The following is a 24,368-nucleotide window of genomic DNA, read 5'->3' on the forward strand; positions in this document are numbered from 1 at the left end:
ACCAATGGAACAGAACAGAGTCCTCAGAAATAATACCACACAGCTACAGCCATCTGATCTTTGACAAACCTGAGAGAAACAAGAAATGGGGAAAGGATTCCCTATTTAATAAATGGTGCTGGGAAAATTGGCTAGCCATAAGTAGAAAGCTGAAACTGGATCCTTTCCTTACTCCTTATACGAAGATTAATTCAAGATGGATTAGAGACTTAAATGTTAGACCTAATACCATAAAAACCCTAGAAGAAAACCTAGGTAGTACCATTCAGGACATAGGCATGGGCAAGGACTTCATGTCTAAAACAACAAAAGCAACGGCAGCAAAAGCCAAAATTGACAAATGGGATCTAATTAAACTAAAGAGCTTCTGCACAGCAAAAGAAACTACCATCAGAGTGAACAGGCAACCTACAGAATGGGAGAAAATTTTTGCAATCTACTCATCTGACAAAGGGCTAATATCCAGAATCTACAAAGAACTCAAACAAATTTACAAGAAAAAAACAAACAACCCCATCAAAAAGTGGGCAAAGGATATGAACAGACATTTCTCAAAAGAAGACATTCATACAGCCAACAGACACATGAAAAAATGCTCAGCATCACTGGCCATCAGAGAAATGCAAATCAAAACCACAATGAGATACCATCTCACACCAGTTAGAATGGCAATCATTAAAAAGTCAGGAAACAACAGGTGCTGGAGAGGATGTGGAGAAATGGGAACACTTTTACACTGTTGGTGGGATTGTAAACTAGTTCAACCATTATGGAAAACAGTATGGCGATTCCTCAAGGATCTAGAACTAGATGTACCATATGACCCAGCCATCCCACTACTGGGTATATACCCAAAGGTTTATAAATCATGCTGCTATAAAGACACATGCACACGTATGTTTATTGCGGCACTATTCACGATAGCAAAGACTTGGAATCAACCCAAATGTCCATCTGCGACAGACTGGCTTAAGAAAATGTGGCACATATACACCATGGAATATTATACAGCCATAAAGAAGGATGAGTTTGCGTCCTTTGTAGGAACATGGATGCAGCTGGAAACCATCATTCTTAGCAAACTATCACAAGAACAGAAAACCAAACACCGCATGTTCTCACTTATAGGTGGGAATTGAACAATGACATCACTTGGACTCGGGAAGGGGAACATCACACATCGGGGCCTATCATAGGGAGGGGGGAGGGGGGAGGGATTGCATTGGGAGTTATACCTGATATAGATGACGAGTTGATTGGTGCTGACGAGTTGATGGGTGCAGCACACCAACATGGCACAAGTATACATATGTAACAAACCTGCACGTTATGCACATGTACCCTAGAACTTAAAAGTATAATAAAAAATACAACAAAATAAAAAAATAAAATAAAACCTTTAGAGAGAGGCTGTGCATAGTGGCTCACGCCTGTAATCCCAGCACTTTGGGAGGATTGCTTGAGCCCAGGAGTTTGAGACTAGCCTGGACAACATAGCAAGGCCTTGTCTCTACAAAAATAAAAAATAAAAAAATTAGTTGTGTGCCTGCAGTCTCAGCTCCTCAGGAGGCTGAGGCAGGAGGATCACCTGAGCCCAGAAGTTTGAGGGCTGCAGTGAGCTATGACTGCGCCACTGCAGTCCAACCTGGGTGATAGAGACACCCTGTCTCTTAAAAAACAAACAAACAAACAAACAAAAAAACAAAAAGAAAAAACCAAAACCCACAGATGGATTAAATTGAAGGAGTAGTACTGGGGATACTGGTTTAATTCCTAATATACAATGAAATATTTTATAACAGAAAAAGATTCAAGAAGAGAAAATTAAAAATAATGTATTTTATGCATACAGACTTTTGGGTTTTTTTTTTTTTTTTTTTTTTTTGAGATGGAGTTTTGCTCTGTTGCCCAGGCTGGAGTGCAGTGGCTTGGCTCACTGCGGCTTCCGCCTCCTGGGTTCAAGTGATTCTCCTGCCTCAGCTTCCCAAGTAGCTGGGATTATAGGCGCATGCCACCATGCCCGGCTAATTTTTTTATTTTTAGTAGAGACAGGGTTTCACCATGTTGACCAGGCTGGTCTCGAACTCCTAACTTTAGGTGATCTGCCCACCTTGGCCTCAGAAAGTGTTGGGATTACAGGCATGAGCCACTGCAGCCAGCTGGTATTTTTTGGATAACTTAATGTATTAATGACAGTGGTTCTTGTCTATCTTGACAGTAACATTAAGTTTAGTGCACCTGAGATATGGTCATTTTGAGAGAGATCCTCTAGGCACCATTCAATTTGCTTGGTTAATCTGCAGCTTTTTTTTTTTTTTTTCTAAAATATTTTAAAAGATATATGATCATAAAGATAGTATGGTGTAAAAAGACCAGGGAATCTGGTCTTTTTGACCAGGTCTAAAATGAGATTATTTTTCATACTTACTAGCTTTGTGACCCTAGAAACGTTGACCTCATAGAGGATAGTTTCTCCATCTATAAAATAAGGTCATTATACCTATGTCTCAGAGTTTTCTTGAGGTTTAAATGAGACCGTTTATTAGGAAATAGTAAGTAAACAGCAAGCAACTGGTGTCATTTTCCTTCCTCATAATCTTGCTCCAGAGGAAAATCTGTATTATCCTTTTGGAATCAGAATTTAAAAAAAATAGTACCCTTAAATAATTTTGCATTGTATCTTTTCAAAATCCAGCCAACATGAACAGAAATGCATGAACAAACAAACAAAGCCTCTCACCTTAGCTTTCCTTTCCCTATCAGCTGGAGTATCTGTCCAGATTGATCGATCTCCAGATGTGTCATCAGCTCTTCTCTTAAAAGTCCTTGGCCCAAGACCAAAGTCTTTCATTTCTGGAGGAAGTTCAGTCATCCATGACTCTCTTACAATGGGTTTAGATGAATCCTTTAACAGAAAAAAAAATGTAGCATAGAAAGTATGTATCGTGTATGAGTACATATGTATGTACAAGCAACTATGTCATGCAATTGAAGTTTAAAAGTTACTTATGTTTTTGTCACATGTTTGTCACATACGTTACAAAGACTTTCATCTAATTTGTTACTTTTCTTTTAGAGTTTCTGGGTTCTAACTCCTAAATTTAAAAAAAAATGTTGGCCGGGCGCGGTGGCTCAAGCCTGTAATCCCAGCACTTTGGGAGGCCGAGACGGGCGCATCACGAGGTCAGGAGTTCGAGACCATCCTGGCTAACACGGTGAAACCCTGTCTCTACTAAAAAATACAAAAAAAGCTAGCCGGGTGAGGTGGCTGGCGCCTGTAGTCCCAGCTACTCGGGAGGCTGAGGCAGGAGAATGGCGTAAACCCGGGAGGCGGAGCTTGCCGTGAGCTGAGATCCGGCCACTGTACTCCAGCCTGGGCGACAGAGCGAGACTCCTTCTCAAAAAAAAAAAAAAAAAAAAAAAAAAAAATGTTATACATAAAAACAAAATATATTAAACATTATGTAGTTTAGTGTTTATTTCTAAAATTAAGATTTTTAATCTATTTAGTGTATTTCTTAAAGTGTTTTTAAAACTTACATCATCTCCTTTGGTCAGTTTTTCTTTCATTCTCTCGGCCCTTTTTTCAAACTCTGTCGTTACGTTATAGTTAACTGGTCCTTTTGCAGGCATTGGTCCAATAATATCCTCATCTTCACTGCTGTCTGTTTCCTTTTAAAACAAGACATTATCTTTAAACCAAGAGCAGAGCTATAGGTTATAAAAAATAATTCTAAATTACCTGCATTTAACTGAAACTTATTATCCATAAAAAATTAAAAAGTAAACAATGTATTGCTGGCTCATCACTGAACCATGAGGACTTTTTCCTCACTTTCCTCAAGTGCCTAGCACAGAGATGACAAATCCATGGCATGCAGACTCTCTCCCACCTCCCACCTCTATTCCTGTGTCCATGACAGACCTCACTCTCTTCCTGAAGGACATAGATGTAGACTTAGAATTCTTCTCAACATAGTACAATAATTAGACAATTATATACTGTGTTGTGGCTTACTCTAACACACACACACACACAAACACATTCTTAATAACTATGGATTTTGGCATACACCTCATTTGATCCTTGTAACAAAACTGTAAAATGGCACTATTTCTGGTTTCTTTTTTTTTGGAGGAGACTTAGGCTTAGAGTGTAATTAGAATAAACAACTTGTCTGATTTTATAAAACTATTATCTAAGAATCAAATATTCCAAGATCAAGGCCAGTATTTTTTCTATGTATATAACAGCAACCCCTCTATCATTTTATCTCAACTGTTAGTGATTTAGCTTTAAGTGTTTCTAGCTTATATCTACAATAGTAAGCTTTCTGATGTTACAGACATTATGTTAAACATATTTATAACCCACGACAGATACAAATATTTGGTGATGCAAAATGTTCAGATATAAAAGCTATAATGAAATTTTAAAACTATGAGACATGAAAACAAAACAAAACAAAACTCTAAGAGTCATGGCACCAATACAGTATTAGTGGAATAAGCTAATGATAGTCTCATTTCCATCTTAATATGAGATGGTTTCATAAAGGTAGAATGTCAGCATGTCCTTCCTGGTAGGATGATGCCTGCAATTTTTAGAAATAAGTATCACTCATGTTCAGGGGTAAATAAAAGCGGAGATGGAGAAGCAAACAGAAAATTAGACCAAACACACTAAACTGAAAATCAGAAACAGAATAATATGCCCAATTCCTATTTACGGGTATTAAATTATTTTGGTGTCCTGGATGAGTTATTTCTTTTTTTTTTTTTTTTTTTTGAGACGGAGTCTCGCTCTGTCGCCCAGGCTGGAGCGCAGTGGCCGGATCTCAGCTCACTGCAAGCTCCACCTCCCGGGTTTACGCCATTCTCCCGCCTCAGCCTCCCGAGTAGCTGGGACTACAGGCGCCCACCACCTCGCCCGGCTAGTTTTTTGTATTTTTTTTTTTTTAGTAGAGACGGGGTTTCACCGTGTTAGCCAGGATGGTCTCGATCTCCTGACCTCGTGATCCGCCCGTCTCGGCCTCCCAAAGTGCTGGGATTACAGGCTTGAGCCACCGCGCCCGGCCTGAGTTATTTCTTTTAATAAAAAAAGTTGCACATTTTATCCAGAATTGCAATAGAAATTAGGTACCCTATTGATTTATACTTTGGGCTGATTTTGTTGAAGGCCTCATTTGCCATTGTACTAGCCCTGTGACTTCAGGCATGTTATTTAACCTTTCTAAGCCCTGGTTTTCTTGTCTTTGACAAGAGAATTATAACAGCTTCTACCAATAACTATTGCCAAGAGAACTCTGCATTTTGTTTATCCTCTTAAAGCCACACCCTTCTCAGGGAACTGGGACCTTCTCTAATACCTGGGGAAAAATATTGATAATTCTAGGCCAGTCACAAAAAAAAGTATAACTATTGTATGGATGTGTTTACAAAATATTACAAAGTAGTCACTTTGGTCTTCTTCTTCTTGCTAAGCTGACTGGTTTAGGCATGGACACATGACACAATTCTTGTGAAATAAACACAAAAGGTCTATAGGAAACTGGTAGAGGTTTTCCTTCCTCTACAAAAGAGGCACAGGGAAAGGACCATTCCTCTTCTGTGTCTGGACACTGCCAGCTGCTTATAAGTCTTAGAACTTTGGCAGGCTTCTTAGTATGATGAAGGCAGTCAGCCTAAGTCTTAGAACTTTGGCAGGCTTCTTGGTACGATGAGTGCGGAATTAACATACTGCTAATTCTCTTATAGAGCAGGAAGGTAGAAAAACTGGAGCCTTTGATGATATCATGAGGCAAATGAATTTATCAAGCTTGGAATCATCTTACCTCTTGACCTCTTATTATGTATGAAACATATTTTCCTTATTTTGAGAATACAGAACATATATCACCAAGTAAATTAACCCATTTGCTAACTAAGTAGGTTAAGATAAAGTTCCATTTTGAGTTGGATTTTCTGTTATTTGTAGCTGAAGGCATTCAGTTGATACACTACCTCCCTGGATTGTTGTTTGGATTAGGTTAGGTTTATACTGGTGTTGCAGTGTCTGGCTTGTGGTAAGTGCTCAAGAAATGTCAAGCATTAGTATTATTATGTCTTAATTTGGGGGTATATGCCGGGAATGAGGCTAAGAGAAGCCTATCTTTGAGAAACGAAAATCTCAAAACTGAAAAAGAAAGGTTTTTTGAAAAAGGTTCAATTAAAGGGAAATTATAAGGCAAACAATCAGAGCGAGAGTATTTCACACATGGACCTACAGTGTAATCTCTCTCAGCCTGACCCTTGCCTTCCACCAAAAGAAGCTAGGGAATGTAGAATGTGTACCACCTAGGAAATGATGTAGGCTATGCATTTGCTAACTAGGTAGGTTAGGACAAAATTCCAAGGGTGAATAATGCTGAATTATGCTACTCCTTTGAAAATTTCTTCCCCACTTTTTTTTGAAAAATTTTGAACCTATAAAAAAGTGCTAAGATGAGCGCAAAAAACACCAATATGTCCTCACTCAGATTTACCAACTGAGTGGCACATGTCATTTTAACACATTCATTCTTTTGGTTTGTTTTCTGTCCCTCTCCCCATGAAATAGACACACACGCATTTTTATTCAGAACCATTTGAAAGTAGGTTACAGATAGTATGACAAGGCTCTAGGCAGAAGCAAATTTCCTTGTCACCTTCCTAGGGACAGTGGGTTACATTTCTCTAGTCCTCTAGTCCCCTTGTCCTCCTTTTACAGACACAGCAGAACTTTGAGGCTGCAGGCTTTATGCAGGGGGTTCAATTCAATCTCCTCTGGCTGAGTGAGCCAGAAGCCAAGGCTCCTGTTCCCAGATTCTCTGGGGTTTATGACTGGGTTCTCTAAAACGACTGTGGTTCCCTGCTGTGTGTAAACCTGTGTCTGGCTTTGAACTCCCTCAATGTTGTTAGTATGTGTGGATTTTCCTTTCTTCCTTTTGGGCTTTGCTGTGTTTTGTTATTTTCTTTCTTCCCCTAGCATTCCTTTGTGTTCATGGTGGGGAAAGCCTAGCCTGATGATGTCATCTCAGTCTTCCATATGGCTGGAAGTCCTTCCTCTGGTAATTTTTTCTTCAACACCCTTGTTAGAAAGGATTCCTCATACTTAGCCTAAATTCTTCAGTTATGCTCATGGCATCCATAGTGGAGGCAATAAGAACAATGGTAATAATGGGAGCTATTTTAAGTTGAATACCTACTGATATAGTTTGGCTGTGTCCCCACCCAAATCTCATCTTGAATTGCAGTTCCCATAATCCCCACGTGTCGTGGGAGGGACCAGGTGGAGATCATTGAATCATAGGGTGGTTTCCCCCATCCTGTTCTTGTGAGAGTGAGTTTCTTCTCACAAGATCTGATGGTTTCATCAGGGGCTTCCCCCTTCGCTGGGCACTCATTCTTCTCCTTGGTGCTGCCACGTGAAGACGGACATGTTTGCTTCCCCTTCCACCATGACTGTAGGTTTCCTGAGGCCTCCCAAGCCATGCTAAACTGTGAGTCAATTAAACCTCTTTCCTTATAAATTACCCAGTCTTGGGCATGTCTTTATCAGCAGTGTGAAAACGGACTAATACAACTACTACTCTGATTTAATCCTTATAACAACCCTATGAGGTAAGCGTAATGACCTGCACGTTACTGATCATGAAACTAAGCATACCCAAGCTAGGCTCAATGCAAAGCTTCGAACAGCTCTTACCTACTTTCCTCACCTTCTCTCTCACCATTCTCCCTGCACTCTCCGTTCTAACCATATTGAACTTCTTTAACCCTAACTTTCATCCTCTCCACACTCTCTTTTGCCTTAAGCCATCTGCTCTCTCTCTGGAACAATGTTCCCTGCCTTCTTTGCTGAGCTAGCTCCAATTAATCAAACTTCAGGTTAGTAGACATTCACTCAGATAAAGACCTTTTTTTTTTTTTTTCCTTTTTGAGATAGGGTCTCGCTTTGTCACCCAGGCTGGAGTGCAGTGGCACGATCTCAGCTCACTGCAACCTCTACCTCCTAGATTCAAGCCATCCTCCACCTCAGCTCCCAGGTAGCTGGCACCACAGGCATGTGCCACCGTGCCTTGCTAATTTTTTTTTATTTTTGGTAGAGATGCGGTTTTGCTATGTTGCCCTCAGGTGGTCTTGAACTCCTGAGCTCAAGCAATCCACCCTCCTTGGCTTCCCAAAGTGCTGGGATTACAGGCATGAACCACTGCGCCTGGCTGAAAAAGACTTTTTATAATTTTCAGATTAGATTCCCCCATCATGGTTCCATTTATATTTTGTCTCATCTTTTGAATAATTCACAATGTTAGAAACTGATGTATGTACTCCCCACTACCTTGTAGGTGTGATGAGGGCAGGCACTGTGTTTGATTTATTCATTCATTCATTCAACAAATACTTCTGAATATCTACTATATATAAGGCACTAGTGATAAGATAAAAAAAAAAAAAAAACTCTGTTCTTATGGAGCCACATTCTAGTGGAAAGAGGCCAACAATAAACAAAAAGAAGCAGTAAAATTAATGGTTTCTTTGGTGGCAATAAATACTATGGGGAAAATTAAAGAAGGGAAGAGGAGGTTAGCATATTTTAATTTGGAGGCCAGAGAAGATTTATTGGAAAGATAATATTCCAGCAAAAAACCCGAAGGTCTAGGAGGTCAGCCACATAGATATGTAGGGGAAGACCATTTTGCATAGGCTTGGACAACAGGCATAAAGGCTCAGGAGTAGGAGCTGGCCTGCTGTATTTGAGGAGGAACAGCAAGGAGCCCAGTGTGGTCACATCAAAGCAAAAGATAAAATCAGAGTACTAATGGAGGCCAGACTGTATAGGGCCCTAAAAGGACTTTGGCTTTGACTCAGGGAGAGGAGGAGTAATTTGGTGGTTTTGAGTGTTAGTGACATGATCTGACTTCGATCTGCCTTTGTTTCATCTGGACCCCTTCAACTGTTGTGTTGAGAAGGGGTAGTAGAGGAGAAATGGCTACATAAAGCATGAAGACCAATAAAAGGGGTGAAATTTGATGGTCACTTGGACCAGGGTGGGAGCAGAAGTGGCTGAGTCCTGGATGTCTTATGAAGATAGGAACAAACTAATTTGTTGACAGATTGACTTCTGTGACTATGTGCCTGCCACACTGCAGGTGTTCTACAAGCATTTGTTGAAAGAATAAGTAAATGACTCTGAAATTAATAATTTTAACCACTGCATTACACATCCTTTGAGTAACAACCTCAGTGTAACTGTTGAATTCTTAGTGGAGATAAACAGGAGTCTCCGGAATATATGAATTCATATATAGGTAGGCACTGCAGTATAACAGACTGAACAAGTGATTTAAAGTCATAAGAACTGGGTTTGTGCCATGGGTTTAATCAGGAAAAATTGTGTAATCTTGGGTAAGGTACCCAATTTTTTTGGTCTTTAGCATTTGTAAGGTGCAGATAATATCTGTTTCATGAAACCGTGGAGAAGATAAAATAAGGTCCACATATAGGGAAAACGCATTACAAATTATAAAGTACTCTACAAATCTCAACTCTTGTTAAGGAGAGAAACAGCCTTTATACTTTACTCCAAAGTCATTTGGTCTATCTTTTCCTAAAATTACTTATCCACCAGCGCATTTTTTTATACACAGTACTAAAGCTTGGTTAGGAGAAAGTAAATTTCAAGGTAAAGACCATTGTTAAAAAGCTCTTCAACTTTCCCTCCTCCAGCCCACATCACAATCATTCCTTAAACTTTTCTTCATGTTCCATTCTTCTAACACTTTAAAGCCCCCCTTCAAAGATAAGAAGCATGAATAGGTAACACCCCTTCAACCCTGTTATTTTCCTAACAGAATCTCAGGTTTGTGAACAGCTTTTTATTTCATCTACTTATGTTACAATCTTAAATTAATCTGAATATAACTGAGTCTTACATTACAGTTGAGTCCAGTGATTGTAGTAACAGTATGCATAAAGTTTAGAGTTTGTTACAATACATCTTATTCTTTCAATGAAAACTTTCCAAACCTTAGAGTTGAAATGGGATGATGATATCTGTTGTCCTGGATCATCTCTGCCCTTGTCACTTTTCTGTGTAGATTTAATGAAACCAGGTGGCAATGCAGGACCTATTATGGGCCTGAAAAATAAAATGTACTTTTGACATTCTCCCTGACTTTAAAAAGCAGTTTTCAGAATAAAGGTTCACAAAAATAATAAAGCCAGATAGTAACAAATGTTGAAAATAAGAATTTTAACACTTTATTTTTACTAGTATTACCTAGTATCTTTCTGCTAGATGTCTTTTAAAAACCTAATTTTCACATTTGAATTTTCTACTTGTTAGTCAATAATCAGAGACTAAGCCAGTAATTCTCAATATTTGTGACACTGGCATATGCACACTTCCTAAAAAGAACTATATTATGGCAATGTTTTAAAAAAATTGTACTAAAATCTGTGATGGTCTTTTTTTATTTTGTGCCTTGACTTTCCTTCAGTTTTGAGATTCCCTTCCAGTGAAAGATACCTTAGGGGCATTATAATTATGGTCAGAACTACCAAAGTAGAAATCGAGTTCCTCTAAGGACATATATAGCATGTGCAGACAATGTCAGCAATCTGTGGTCTATATAACATGGCAGTATTAAAAATCTATACATTGTTCTCACTTGATAATACAGTAATGATGTGGAACTGTAGAAGTATGCAGCTAGTTCATTAAGATGCATAGAAAGGGAAAAAGGTACTGTGCTAACCACATTTCAAGCAGTGCATTGGTTTTCTTAAAACAATCCTGGTCAGTGTAAGTCACTCCACTTTTAAGATGAGCAAAATCATGTCCAAGATTAACACAATTAGTAAGTGGCTGAGCTAGAGTTCAAACCCTGGTCTACTTGATGTCAAAGTGCATTTTCTTTCCAGCTGCCCTACTGCCACATAATGAGGCAATTGTCATCACTTCAGAAGAGAGACTTGCCTGAATACTGGGTCATAAAAAGAGACAGCCTTACCTTATGAAGGAAAAAATTAAAAAGATAAAAATAATAAAAGAATACCCTCTTTCATACTTTTAAGATTCTTCATCCTTGCTTTTGTACCAATGTTTTTTCCATAGTTGTCACTGTGCCAATGTTACCAACCCAGATGGTAATGAAGTCCTAAGCTAAAATTTCTAGGTTGCACCATGTTCTATTAGAACCCCACAGACAGGCATCCTGGCAGGGGAAAAAACAGTACTGACAGTCAGAAAGTCTGGGCTCCCATCCTGACCATTTAATAATCTCTTGTCTTGATTCATGAAACTTCTTTGAGCAGAACAATTTGCTAATGAAAGACAGGGAAGTTTGGCACTGTTAAAAAGATAAAATTAGGTATCATTTATAAGCTATGAGTACAGCATAGATTTTTTCTGAGTACAATTTTTAGCAATCTACAAATGCAATTAAAACTTAACTTTCCGGCCTCAGGGGATTGGTGGTAATAAAATTACCAGTATTTAAAATCTTAAAACACAGTAAAGGAATATAACCATGGCATGTTATGATGCTATCAAAGGTTTATAACTCCAATATGTAATGCCAGCTGTTTATTTTACACATGTATTTTATTATTGCCAAAATAATACTCTCAAGAAAAAAAATTGCTATACATTTAAGTAATATGTTTTCTTAAAAGGAATGTTACATCCTAGGGGTCAGCAAACTTTCTATAAAGGGCTAGATAGTAACTCTTAGGCTTTGAGAGCCACACGTGGGTCTCTGTGGCATATCTGTCGTCGTTTTTTTAGCTACTCTCAAAAATGTAAAAATCATTTTTAGTTTGGGGTCTGTAGATTGCCTATCTCTGTGTATCTAAGACAACCAAATGTAATGGAAGTTAGGAGCTGCCAAATGTGATTATAAACTTTGAATAGAAAATAAACAGCCTTTTCTGCTTGTTCTTGCATATTGGTATACAGTATTATGAAGTATAAACAATTTAACGTGCAATCTTATATTTGGCATTTAAAAATTTTACAATTCTGGGAAGAAGACAGGAATAAATATTTACTCTATGCTTACTCTGTGCCAGGCTCCATATACATTAAACACACACACACATACATGCAAAGTCTAGGTATACAACTACGAAACCTCAATCATCACGACAATTCTGTAAAGTACATGCTGTTATCCTAGCTTACAGTAACAAATGTGACATTCAGAGAAGTTAGTCCAATTGTCTAATATGGCACCTGGGGATTTGTTTCTTCCACTGATAAATAATTAAGAAAATAACTGAATTAAAAGTCAGAACATCAAGATTCTAGCCCCAGGTCTGCTACTATGTGTGTGTGACCTTATCTGTTTATAAAGTGGGGAGAGGGATGATCCACCCTGTTTACCACAAAACACTTTTGTGAATATCAAATAACAGATGTGGAAGTTTTCTGTAAACTATGAAAGTGTCATAAACATGTAAATAATTATTTTTATTATAGGAAACAACTTCTTTTCCCTATGAATGACCCATTTCAAAATGCTATATAAATATTTCAGTTAAAACATAATTTCAGACAATTCTTTAATTCATTAAAGATTCCTTAGTTAAAATATTTAAAGAAAGACTAGCCTAAAATATTACACATTATCACCTTGGAGGAGAATCATCCTGCTTTTTAAATCCAGGAGGAAGGGCTGGTCCAAAAAACCCATCATCATCATCATCATCCTTATCCGGATTTTTCCTCTGTTTTCTGAAAACACAGTAGTATAACTTTATGCATACATATCAAAATTTTTTTCACAAAAACACACTTTAATTTTTTTATAAAAGCATTAAATCTAGTTGTATAAACACTGCAACAATAAATTAATCTTGCCAAATAAAAACTGGATACTATGATAGTTCTTTTTATTTTTATTTTTTATTTTTTGAGAGGAAGTCTTGCCCTGTTGGCCAGGCTGGAATGCAGTGGCATGATATTGGCTCACTGGAACCTCCCACTCCTAGGTTCAAGCAATTCTCCTGCCTCAGCTTCCCAGGTAGCTGGGATTACAGGCAAGCGCCACCACGCCCAGTTAATTTTTGTATCCTTTTAGTAGAGACGGGGTTGCACCATGTTGGCCAGGCTGGTCTCAAACTCCTGACCTCAAGTGAGCTGCGCATGTTGGCTTTCCAAAGTGTTGTGATTACAGGCGTGAGCCACTGCACCCAGCCTATGACAATAGTTTGTAACTAGTCTTTTCCTGGAATTTATTTTTGGCCTAAAATACAGATTGGTTATTTCTTTACAGCAGTAATATATCACTATTCTATATTTTCTGTGGTATTAAAGATTCCCCTCAATGAAGTTTCAAAGTCTATTGGTCAGATGTTGCTAAGTAAAAAGTTTGTGACTGTGACTTTTATTCTCATTTAAGGAAGGGGTTTAAGTTGCTATTTCCACCTGATAATATTTAAAATGAATTTAAAAAAACCTTGTTACTCAATAATAAACAAAGATTTGACTTCTCATTTACATAGACCCATAGTGGTAAGGCTAGATTAGAAGAAAATCATTCAGCTGGGTGCGATGGCTCACGCCTGTAATCCCAGCACCTTGGGAGGCCGAGGTGGGCGGATCACTTGGGGTCAGGAGTTCAAGACCAGCCTGGTCAACATGGTGAAACTCTGTCTCTACTAAAAAATACAAAAATTAGCCAGGATTGGTGGCACATGCCTGTAGTTCCAGCTACTTGGAAGGCTGAGACAGGAGAATCACTTGAACTTAGTAGGCAGAGGCTACAGTGAGCCGAGATCATGCCACCGGATTCCAGTCTGGGCTACAGAGCGAGACTCTGTCTCAAAAAAAACAAAGAAAAAGAAGAAATCATTAGTTTATTTAAAGAAAACATATACCGCATATATAATTTTAAGAAGAAATTCTATGGTTTATGTAGCCTACTTCATCACTTCAATGACATCTTAAGAAAAATCCTTTATGTAGAAATTTTATTGGCTGGTGTTTATAATGGCTTATGCTTATAATCCCAGCACTGTGAGGCTGAGGCAGGCAGATCACTTGAGTCCAGGAGTTTGAGACCAGCCTGAGCAACATGATGAAACCCCATCTCTACAAAAAATACCAAAAAAATCTACAAAAAATACAAAAATTTGCTGGGCGCCTGTGGTCCCAGCTTCTCAGGAGACTGAGGTGGGAGGATCCCTTGAACTTGGAAGGCAGAGGCTGCAGTGAGCTAAGATCATGCCACTTCACCCCAGTGTGTGCGCCAGAGTGAGCCCGTCTCAGGGAAAAAATATATATATATTGAAATTCTAGGTATCTCTACAGTTGCACCCTACTAGAATAAATTTCTTTGTAAAAGGTACGGTTCAGGATGAAATGCCATACAAAATGATTTCTCCCTGTGCTGTATAAATGGAAATTTAATATCCCCTTATTAGTTATCTGTTCCAGACAACTTATACTAGCTCTGAAGGTTGGTCTATCATTTAATTTAATTAAATGACTGACCTTGCAGTTGGACCAGTGTCATCTTCATCAGATTCTTGATTTCCTTCTTCGTACAAAGAACTACTGTCTTCATCGCTGTCTGATGAATCTGAACTACTGCTTTTATAATTAGGGGGCAGAGCTGGTCCTGCAACTAAAGAAGATTTGTTGTTTGTCATCACTAGCCACTACTGTTTCAGTGAACCCTTCTAGCTGATATTTTCACTTTCTTTTCTGAAATAAACAGCACTGGTTGTCTATCATTTATTATTCGCTTTAACTTCACTTGCTGTTTTGTGTACGATGGTTTTGTCTTCCCAGCTCTAGGAAGGCAGAAATTATGTCTTACACAATCTCTTTCATGAGATTCACAAAAGCTTTGTTAATATCTGAACTTATAAACCCAAACTTATAGCAATAGCATGTAATTTCCTTGATAAAGTGCAGTTTTTGCATTGGTTGGTGCACCTGCCAAAAACAAAAAACAAAAAAAACAGCTTCATGATTTTTTTTTTCTTACAGACAGTTTAAGGTAGAATCACTACTTAAAAAAAAAAAAAAAAATCTTTCCTGGCATCCCCATATTTCTTGGTTAGTTTTCTTTTTGAGATGATTTTCCAAGCAGAAATAAAATTAGAGTCACTCTAAGTTTTACTGCTTGCCAACAGAAATACAGGCAAGAGAACGAGGCTGCACTGTAATGGGGATGTTAGGGAGACTGGTAAGGGTCTTCTAGGTCCACTTATCAGGATGACTTGCTCTCACTTTACATCTCAGCAAAATTACAAATTACTGCATGGTGTCACTGCAGTGTCATGATGTCACTGATGATGTCACACAGACACAACTGTCCAGGTTGATCCTAAATAGTGATGCTAAAAGGCTACTGTCATAGGTCCCAAGGTTGGATATTTATCAGACTCCCTAAAATATATATGTATATTTTTAAAGATTCACAGGCCCTTTTCTCAGATATTCTGACCCAGTTGGCCTGGAGGAGGGCCTGGAAACATGACTTTCCAAAGAGTATTCTGGGTATGCCATTCATTCAATATTATAATAATAGTAATATCTGTTGCTACAAAAACTTAAGTGTAATAAATAAAAAACAAATAACATGGTTTGAGTTCTTAGGTGTTATGACTTGTTTTAAGAGACATACACATTATTCTATTTAATTCCCATAACAATCCTATGAGGGAGGTATTATTTCTATTTTACAGATGAAGAAACTGAGGCAGAGAATTGGTAAGTGACTTGCCTAACTTCATACAACTAAAGAGTGGGACTGGGATATGAACCCAGGAATCTGATTTCAAAGCCTGTATCCTTAATCACTATACTAGCCAATATTCAATAGTCAGCAACCATCCATCCAACAACAGTTATTAAATACTTATAGAGAAACAAACGTTAAAAGAATTAAGATCAATTCAGATATTGTAAGTGCTGCTATGAAAACAGGAAAAAGGTGACACTATATGTGGGAGAGTAATTTTAAAGACAGTGGTAAGGCAAAAATCTCTCTGAGAAAAAGACATTTGAGTGGAGACTTAAATGATGAGATGATAGACGCCATGGACAGAGAAACAGCCAGTGCAAAACTCCTATGCAGGGAGCAAGCCTGATGTGCTTGAGGGAGAAAAAGGCCCGTGTGGCTTAAGAAATGCAAAATGACAAGATCGAGTTGGATGGTATAGAGGGGCCAGACCCTATGCTTTGGAGTCAGACTCTGTGCTTTGAATTCCAGGTTGGCCACTTACTAGCTGTGTGATTTGGATAAGTTACTTAACCTTCCTATTACACTCTTGCTTTGTAAAATAAGGTTAATAATAGTTTCAACCTCACAGGACTGTTGTGAAGATTACATCAGTTAATATATGCAAAGTACCTAACAAAGTCTTTGGCATATAGCAAGTGCTCAATAAATCCTAGTATTGGCTACAATAAGGAGTTTGGACTTCCCTTTCCCTTTCCATTTTCTGTTCCCTTTCCCTAAGAGGCAAGATCTCACTGTGTTGTCCAGGTTGGAGGGCAGTGGCTATTCATGGGTGCGATCCCACTGCTGATCAGCATGAGAGTTTTCACATGCTTTGTTTCCGACCCGGGCTGGTTCACTCCTCCTTAGGGCAATCTGGTGGTCCTTCACTCCTGGAGGTCACCATACTGATGTTGAACTTAGCGTGGACACCAGATTGCATAGCGTACTATAGCCCAGAACTCCTGGACTCAAGCGATCCTCCTGCCTCAGCTTCCTGAGTACCTGGGACTACAGGCGTGCACCACCACATCCAGCAGGACTTTGGATTTTTAATTACAACAGGCAGTCATTGGGAGGTTGTGGGTCAGGAGAGAAACGATACGAATTACCAAACAAACAAACAAACACACTGTCTGCTTATGGACAACAGACAAAAGAGATCAGCAACAGGGGATATGCACTAGAAAGCTGATAAAAAATGGTTTGCGGTGGCTCACGCCTGTAATCCCAGCACTTTGGGAGGCCGAGGTGGGTGGATCACCCGAGGTCAGGAGTTCGGGACCAGCCTGAGCAACATGGTGAAACCCTGTCTCTACTAAAAATACAAAATTAGCTGGGAGTGGTGGCATGAGTCTGTAATCCCAGCTACTCGGGAGGCTGAGGCAGGTGAATTGCTTGAACCCCGGCAGTGGAGGTTGCAGTGAGCCGAGATCACGCCATTGCACTCCAGCCTGGGCGACAGAGCGAGACTCTATCTAAAAAAAAGAAGAAAAAAATGTTTGATTTGCAGCATACTCTAATGGAAGGGCAAAGAGGACTGCTAATGGTTTGGATGTTAGAGGTGAGAAGAAAAAAAAAAGGAACCAAGGATAGGTCTTAGGTTTTGTGCCTGACTAGCTAGGCAGGTGGATGGCAATGCTATTCTCTAATATGGAGAAGGCTGGGAAGAAAATAGGCTGGGAGGGGAGAGTTGAGAGTTTGTTTTTCACATTTTAAGTTTCATACAGCCTTAAAAATGTAGGTGGTGCTATCAGTGGTACTTGGGCATACTAGGCTGTATAGGGTGTGTAAGTCCGTTCCCACGCTGCTATGAAGAAATACCTGAGACTGAGTAATTTACAAAGGAAAGAGGTTTAATTGACCCACAGCACAGCATGGTTGGGGAGGCCTCAGGAAACTTACAATTATGGTGGAAGCGGAAGCAAACACATCCTTCTTCACATGGTAGGAGGAAGGAGAAGTGTGGAGAGAAAGGGGGAAAACTTGTAAAACTATCAGATCTCATGAGAACTCACTCACTATCATGAGAACAGCATGAGGGTAACCACCACCATGATTCAATTACCTCCCACCAGGTCCCTCCCACAACATGTAGGGATTATGGAAACTACAATTCAAGATGAGATTTGTGTGGGGACACAGCCAAACATTATCACAGTATAAAGCTCAGGGGAGAAACTAAGGCTAGTTTTGGAATCACCAGCCTATTAAAAATTTTTTTTTCCTATCTCTCTTGGTGCATTACTATAGAACAGGTACATAACATGCCTTAGAAAAGAATAACTAAGGCATGCTGCGTTACAGCAAAAAGAGGAAAATATCAAGCATCATGGATGGGATTCCTGTCTACAACTGCTGTTTAGGGTTTCCTGAAGAAGACTTAATGTCTTAGTATGTAAATGTTCCCCAATTATAAATAGAGACTATATGTGACCTCCAACCTCAATGAATAATGTGGCCCCACAGGAGTGATTGTCTCTTTTCATCTTCTTGATTCTAAGTACATTAAAGAGGGAAGATATGTTTTTTCCTCTTCTGCTTCTTTGACTTCTTATATGTGACTGCTATCAATGTAATTTATCAATTGTATACTATTGGCCAATTTTGAATAGGTGTGTATCAAGAAAAAATTTTATTATTGTTTTATATATTTTAAGCAATTAGATGTGTAATATGGTCTAAATATGTGCTGTTCTTGGTATTATAACATACATAGGTACATTTTATTTATTTATGTATTCATTCACTCATTTATTTATTTAGTGATGGGGTCTTGCTCTATTTCCTGGGTCAGAAAGCAGTGATCTGATTATGGCTTACTGTAACCTCAAACTCCTGGACTCAAGCGATCCTCCCACCTCAGCCTCCTGCATGGCTAGGACTACAGGTGTCTGCCACCATGTACAGATAATTTTTAAATTTTATTTTATTTATTTTTTTAAGACCAGGGTCTCACTATGTTGTCCAGCTTAGTCTTGAACTCTTGGCCTCAAGTGATCTTTCTGCCTTGGCCTCCCAAAGCACTGGGATTACAGGCATGAGCCACCACACCTGGTGCTATTACAACTAAAAAATTGCCTTGGATTTTTAAAGAAACAAATGGGTATACATTTTTTAAAAAGATAATAAGCAGATGAAGATAAAACTCATCTAAGAAAACCTGGCCTTTAAAAAATAATCACAGGAGAAATAGTATAAAAAAGTAACATTTAGCACATAGTACCATTAATTTCTATTTGAGTTGTGTCAAAATAAACAACTATTTCATCATGAAATGACAGAATACTGAGATGGCGATATAAAAAAGAAAAAAGAGGCCAGGCACGGTGGCTCATGCCTGTAATCCCAGCACTTTGGGAGGCCACGGCAGGCGGATCATAAGGTCAAGAGATCGAGACCATCCTGGCCAACATGGTGAAACCCCGTCGGTACTAAAAAAACAAAAATTAGCTGGGCGTAGTGGCACGTGTTTGTAGTCCCAGCTACTCAGGAGGCTGAGGCAGGAGAATCACTTGAACCCAGGAGGCGGAGGTTGCTGTGAGCCAAGATCATGCCGCTGCACTCCAGCCTGGTGACAGAGCAAGACTCTGTCTCAAAAAAAAAAAAAAAAAAAAGAAAAAAGAGAAGAATATTAAAAGTATCAGTCAGTATACACCACAATACAGACCTCCTAATAAAAGTAAGGACATGTCTGGCTTCACTTTTTTATAGATAAATATCCTTCTGAACTATGAATAATCTCAAAAAACTATTTTGGGAACATGTAATGAACTATTCCATATCTCTCCTAAAGCAGTGATGCTTGTCATCATCATTAAGGAGGCTCGCCTATTGCAATGATAATTTTCCAAACAGATAATAAATTCCATGAGAACAGGAGTTATGCCTTCCTTATATTTCACTTTATTTCCCTTTTCATATCACACAGAATTACGCATACAAAACAATGAAGTCAGCATAATACATAAAATCTCATTACAGATCAGCATTAACGGATGAACATCTGCAACTGATTTTGATGACTAGGAACGCTAACTTGAACCCCGATGAAATGATATGTTACTTCCCCAAAACCAATTCTATTCTTCTCATTAGTAGACCTGTATTACAAAAAAAATTATATGGTATTATGTTTTGGATTGCAACAATAAAATTTTGTGAAGTTTGCTTCCTTCTTGTTATACACATACTTTCACAATAATCTTGATTTTGCCTACTGACCTGCAAAGTCAAAAGTACAGTTGTCCCTTGGTATTCTCAGGAGATTGGTTCCAAGACCAGCTCCCCAGTTTGCAGCTACCAAAATCTGTGGCTATGGCCTTTGTTCCACATCCCTTGAATATTGTGCTTTCAATCTAGAGTTGGTTGAACCCGAAGACTGAGAACCCACAGATCTACAGGGTCAACTGTATTTACTATCTGGTCCTTTACAGGAAAAGTTTGCTGACCCCATGACATGGTTAAGTCATGCAAATATAAAGAAGGGGCACCTAACCCATCTTTTACAGGCAGTAGGCAGTTAACATCAAAGAATTTTTCCTAGGACCTGAGTTAGCTGGGCAAAGAAGGTAGAGACTGGAGGAAGAGTAGTCCAGGCAGAAAGAAAAGCATCTGCAAAAGCCTGAAAGCAAAAGTCACCAAATTTAGAAAACTGAAAGGTGTTCAGGATGGTTGGAACCAAGAGAGGATAGAAAGAGGAGCCAAATGTTGCTGTGAGGTCAAGGAAGACTAGGACTGAAAAGGGAGCCTTGAATTGGTGAGAGTCTCAGTGGACTGGTGAGAGAAGAAATGCAACGGGTTAAGAAGAAAATGGAAGACTCAGGGGCAGTAAGAAAGAAAAAGGAGCAGCTAGAGGGGGATATGAAGTAGAGTTTTCTTCAAAGATGGGAAAATTTGAATGTTTTGGTTAAATGCTAAGGGCAGGTGGCCCTAAGGACAGGGAAGGGAGTCAGAGTAAAAATGGAAGGACTAGCTTTAGAAGGAAGCAGTATACCTCTTCCATTATTACCAAAGGGCAGACAAAAAGCTTGGCATGGATTCAGGAAAGTTTTTAGCTATAGTAACAGAAAATTGAGGAAGTTCTCTTATGATAGCTTTTACTTGTTCAATGAATGAAGTAGACAGAAAAATACAATTTTAGAAGAAAGGGAAAGTTTTAAAAAGCCATGGTTGCAGATTGGGGAAGAGAAGGGAGGTGAAGCCTGTGAAGATTACTGGACAGACCTATGGACCCAGTTAGGAACAGACTAACTTTTAGCAGCATTAGTTTGTGGAGGCATGAGGTTTCTTCTAGCAGCACTAGGCAGCTTGGCTGTAGGCTCACAAGGGATAAACACTTGGACTGATCCAGGGCTGGGCTTTCGTTAGATGGGTTTGGCAGAATACCCAATGGGATAAAGCAGTTGAGAGCACCAGCAAGAGAGTGGATGAATGGATGGACCATGGAGTCTAACAGGAGTAGGGATGTAAGCACTCCTCTCAGATGGAAGTGCTTAAGGATAGAGGTACTTAGGGATGGAAGGCTCAATGAGGTTAAAAAACAAAAATAAAAAGCAAATGAAATGGGAGTAACTTGAGTGGGAACAATGAATGAATAAGGGGTTCTTGCTGAGAATGAGATTTGAATTCATGTTTTTGGAGCTGGAGTAGGGTAGACTCCCCACTCCAGCTTCAAATGTAGGTGAAATTAATGGAGGTGAAGGTCACTGCAGATAAGGAGACTGGAGTTAGAGTCAAAATGGCCAAGGCTCCACTCAGCTTCCAATGAACAGAATATGGAGTGTGTGGACCACTCTTGAGAAAATATTTGCACCCCAGGGTTTCTAATATGACTTCAGGGTCATTTCCCAGCAGTCAATTTTCAGAGTATTCAAATGAAGTTAACTTGTTCCATCTCAGACCTGTGTGCTCCCTCTCTCCTCTTTACTCTGGTCATGCTTGTCAGATCTTTCTGGGACAGCAGAATGTGAGGAACACAGGGCAGATATCAGACTGGATTCAGGAACCCTCACTTGAAGGTAATCCTGACATCTGCTACAACATGGATGAACCTTAAGGACATTATGCTAAGCCAGTCCAAATAAAAGTCCAAATAAGCCAGTCCAAAAAAAATAAAAAATAAAAAAAAGACAAATACTGTATGATTCCACTCAAATTATGTACTTAGAGTAGTCAAATTCATAGAGACAGAAAATAGAACAGTGCTTGTCAGGAGCTGGAGGGGGGAATGAGGAGTTATTGCTTAATGAGTACAGAGTTTCTTTCTGTTTTATAAGATGAAAAGAGATGTGGATATGGTGGTAATAGTTGCTCAACCATCTGAATGTATTTAATGCCACTGAACTGTACATTTAAAAAATGGTTAAGATGGTAAATTTCATGTTATGTGTATTTTATCACAATTTGTAAAAACTGAAAAAAAAAAAAAAAAAAAAAAAAGAGGCTGGGCACAGTGGTTCATGCCTGTAATCCCAGCACTTTGGGAGGCTGAGGCGGGTGGATCACTTGAGCCCAGGAGTTTGAGACCAGGCTGGCCAACATGGTGAAACCCCGTCTCTACTAAAAATACAAAAATCAGCCAGGTGTGGTGGCACACGCCTATAATCTCAGCTAGTTGGGACGTTGATGCAGGAGAATCACTTGAACCAGGAAGCAGAGGTTGCAGCGAGCTGAGATCATGCCACTGCACTCCAGCCTGGGTGACACTGAGAGTCTGTTTACAAAAAAAAAAAAAAAAAAGGGCCAGGCAAGGTGGCTCAAGCCTGTAATCCCAGCACTTTGGGAGGCCGCCAAGGTGGGCAGATCACCCAAGGTCAGGTGTTCGAGAGTAGCCTGGCTAACATGGTGAAACCTCATCTCTACTAAAAATGCAAAAATTAGCTGGGCGTGGTGGCAGGCACCTGTAGTCCCAGCTACTCGGGAGGCTGGGGCAGGAGAATGGCATGAACCCGGCAGGCGGGCTTGCAATGAGCTGAGATAGCGTCACTGCACTCCAGCCTGGGTGACAAAGCAAAACTCTGTCTCAAAAACAAAAACAAAAACAAACAAAGAAACAAACAAAATCCCCTTCCCTGCCAGCCATTAGGTTTCTTCCAGAATCCACACAAAGGATTATGGTTAGCTGCATTCGTGCAGGTCCTGGCTTCCCTAACCCCCATAAATCCTGGGCCCCTCTTAAGGAATTTTTTTTTTTTTTTTTTTTTCTGAGACAAGGTCTTGTTCTAACTCTCAGGCTGGAGTGCAGTGGTGTGATCACAGCTCACTGCAACCTCAAACTCCTGGGCTCAAGCAATCCTCTTGCCTCAGCCCCCGGAGTAATTGAGACTGCATGTGCATGCTACCACACCTGGCTAATTTTTAAATTTTTAGTAGAGATGAGGTCTTACTATGTTGCCTAGGCTGTTCTTGACATCCCGGGCTCAAGTGATCCTTCCACCTTAGCTTCCCAAAGTGCTGGGATTATAGGCATGAGCCACTGTGCCTGGCCAGGAATTTTTACTCTGTCCTCTAGTCGGCCAAAAGGAATCTACTGAGTACCCACTTTGTGCTGGGTACCCTGCTAGTATTGGGGATTGCAGAGGCTTAGCACATGGTTCCTTTCCTCATGGTTTAGTGGGCAAACCAGCAAACAATCCAGCATAACTGCAGATAGAGAAAGCCACATGTGCTCCCATCCCTCACCACAAACACTGTGGTCTTGGCAACACCAGCAGCAGCAGCAGCTGGGAGCTTGTCAGAAATGCAGAATCTCAGGCCTCACCCAGATCACCTGAATCAGAGTTGGCATCTTAACAAGATCTCTGGGTAATCCATGTACATGTTCAAGTTTAAGGTGCACTGCTACAGAAGACAGAAACAGGGTGACCAACTGTGCTGGTTTGCTTGGGATTGAAGGGCTTCTTGGGATGTGGCATTTTTAGTGCTAAAACTGGGACAGTCCCAGGGACTGAGGGGGTAATTTAGTCTTTGCTCCTGAACTTGGAATACATTAAAATCCTGACGGGGGGGCGGGGGGAGGGGGGGAAGAAGAGACTGGCTAGGACATTGAAAGATTTGTTTTAGAAGTTCATGTCATTTTTTAAAGATTCTGATAGGAACTCTCATTGGGAATCATTAAACAAAGATGTCGGATAAGCATCTAAGTTCTTATATAAAAATCTTCACCCCATGGGTGGGAATATCATCACTTAAAAGAGAAAATAGAGTACAAATATAAAAAAAGAGAGCTTAGGAGTCAGCTTTCAGAATCTTTAACACCTGAAGGTTTAACCGAAGATAATCTATTCGAGATGAAGAGGAGCTGCCCAAAGAGAAGACAAAAATGAGGGGAGTATGGTATCACAGAAACCGACAGAAGAGAAGGGGTGTGTGTGTGTGTGTGTGTGTGTGTGTGTGTGTGTGTGTGTGTTTAAAGATAGGGGCTTGCATCTGGGCGCCGTGGCTCATGCCTGTAATCCCAGCACTTTGGGAGGCCAAGGCGGGCGGATGACCTGAGGTCGGGAGTTTGAGACCAGCCTGACCAACATGGAGAAACCCTGTCTCTACTAAAAATACAAAATTTGTCAGGCGTGGTGGCGCATGCCTGTAATCCCAGCTACTTGGGAGGGTGAG

At 39.7% G+C, this 24,368-nt stretch overlaps 1 protein-coding gene across 1 annotated transcript in view; it reads right to left on the reverse strand.

Moving 5' to 3' along the window:
• GPALPP1 (GPALPP motifs containing 1) overlaps positions 1-24,368 on the reverse strand; it is a 49,260-nt gene that overhangs the window by 17,904 nt on the left and 6,988 nt on the right. Inside the window, exons 2-6 of the mRNA XM_010368055.2 lie at positions 14,519-14,651; positions 12,656-12,757; positions 10,048-10,159; positions 3,541-3,672; positions 2,741-2,905 (exon numbers count right to left, since the gene is read on the reverse strand). Coding sequence (XP_010366357.1) covers positions 2,741-2,905; positions 3,541-3,672; positions 10,048-10,159; positions 12,656-12,757; positions 14,519-14,651 — 644 coding nt within the window. The remainder of the gene's footprint in view (positions 1-2,740; positions 2,906-3,540; positions 3,673-10,047; positions 10,160-12,655; positions 12,758-14,518; positions 14,652-24,368) is intronic.

This window comes from Rhinopithecus roxellana, chromosome 18 (genome assembly GCF_007565055.1).
Source record: "Rhinopithecus roxellana isolate Shanxi Qingling chromosome 18, ASM756505v1, whole genome shotgun sequence".
Taxonomy (NCBI): Eukaryota; Metazoa; Chordata; class Mammalia; order Primates; family Cercopithecidae; genus Rhinopithecus; species Rhinopithecus roxellana.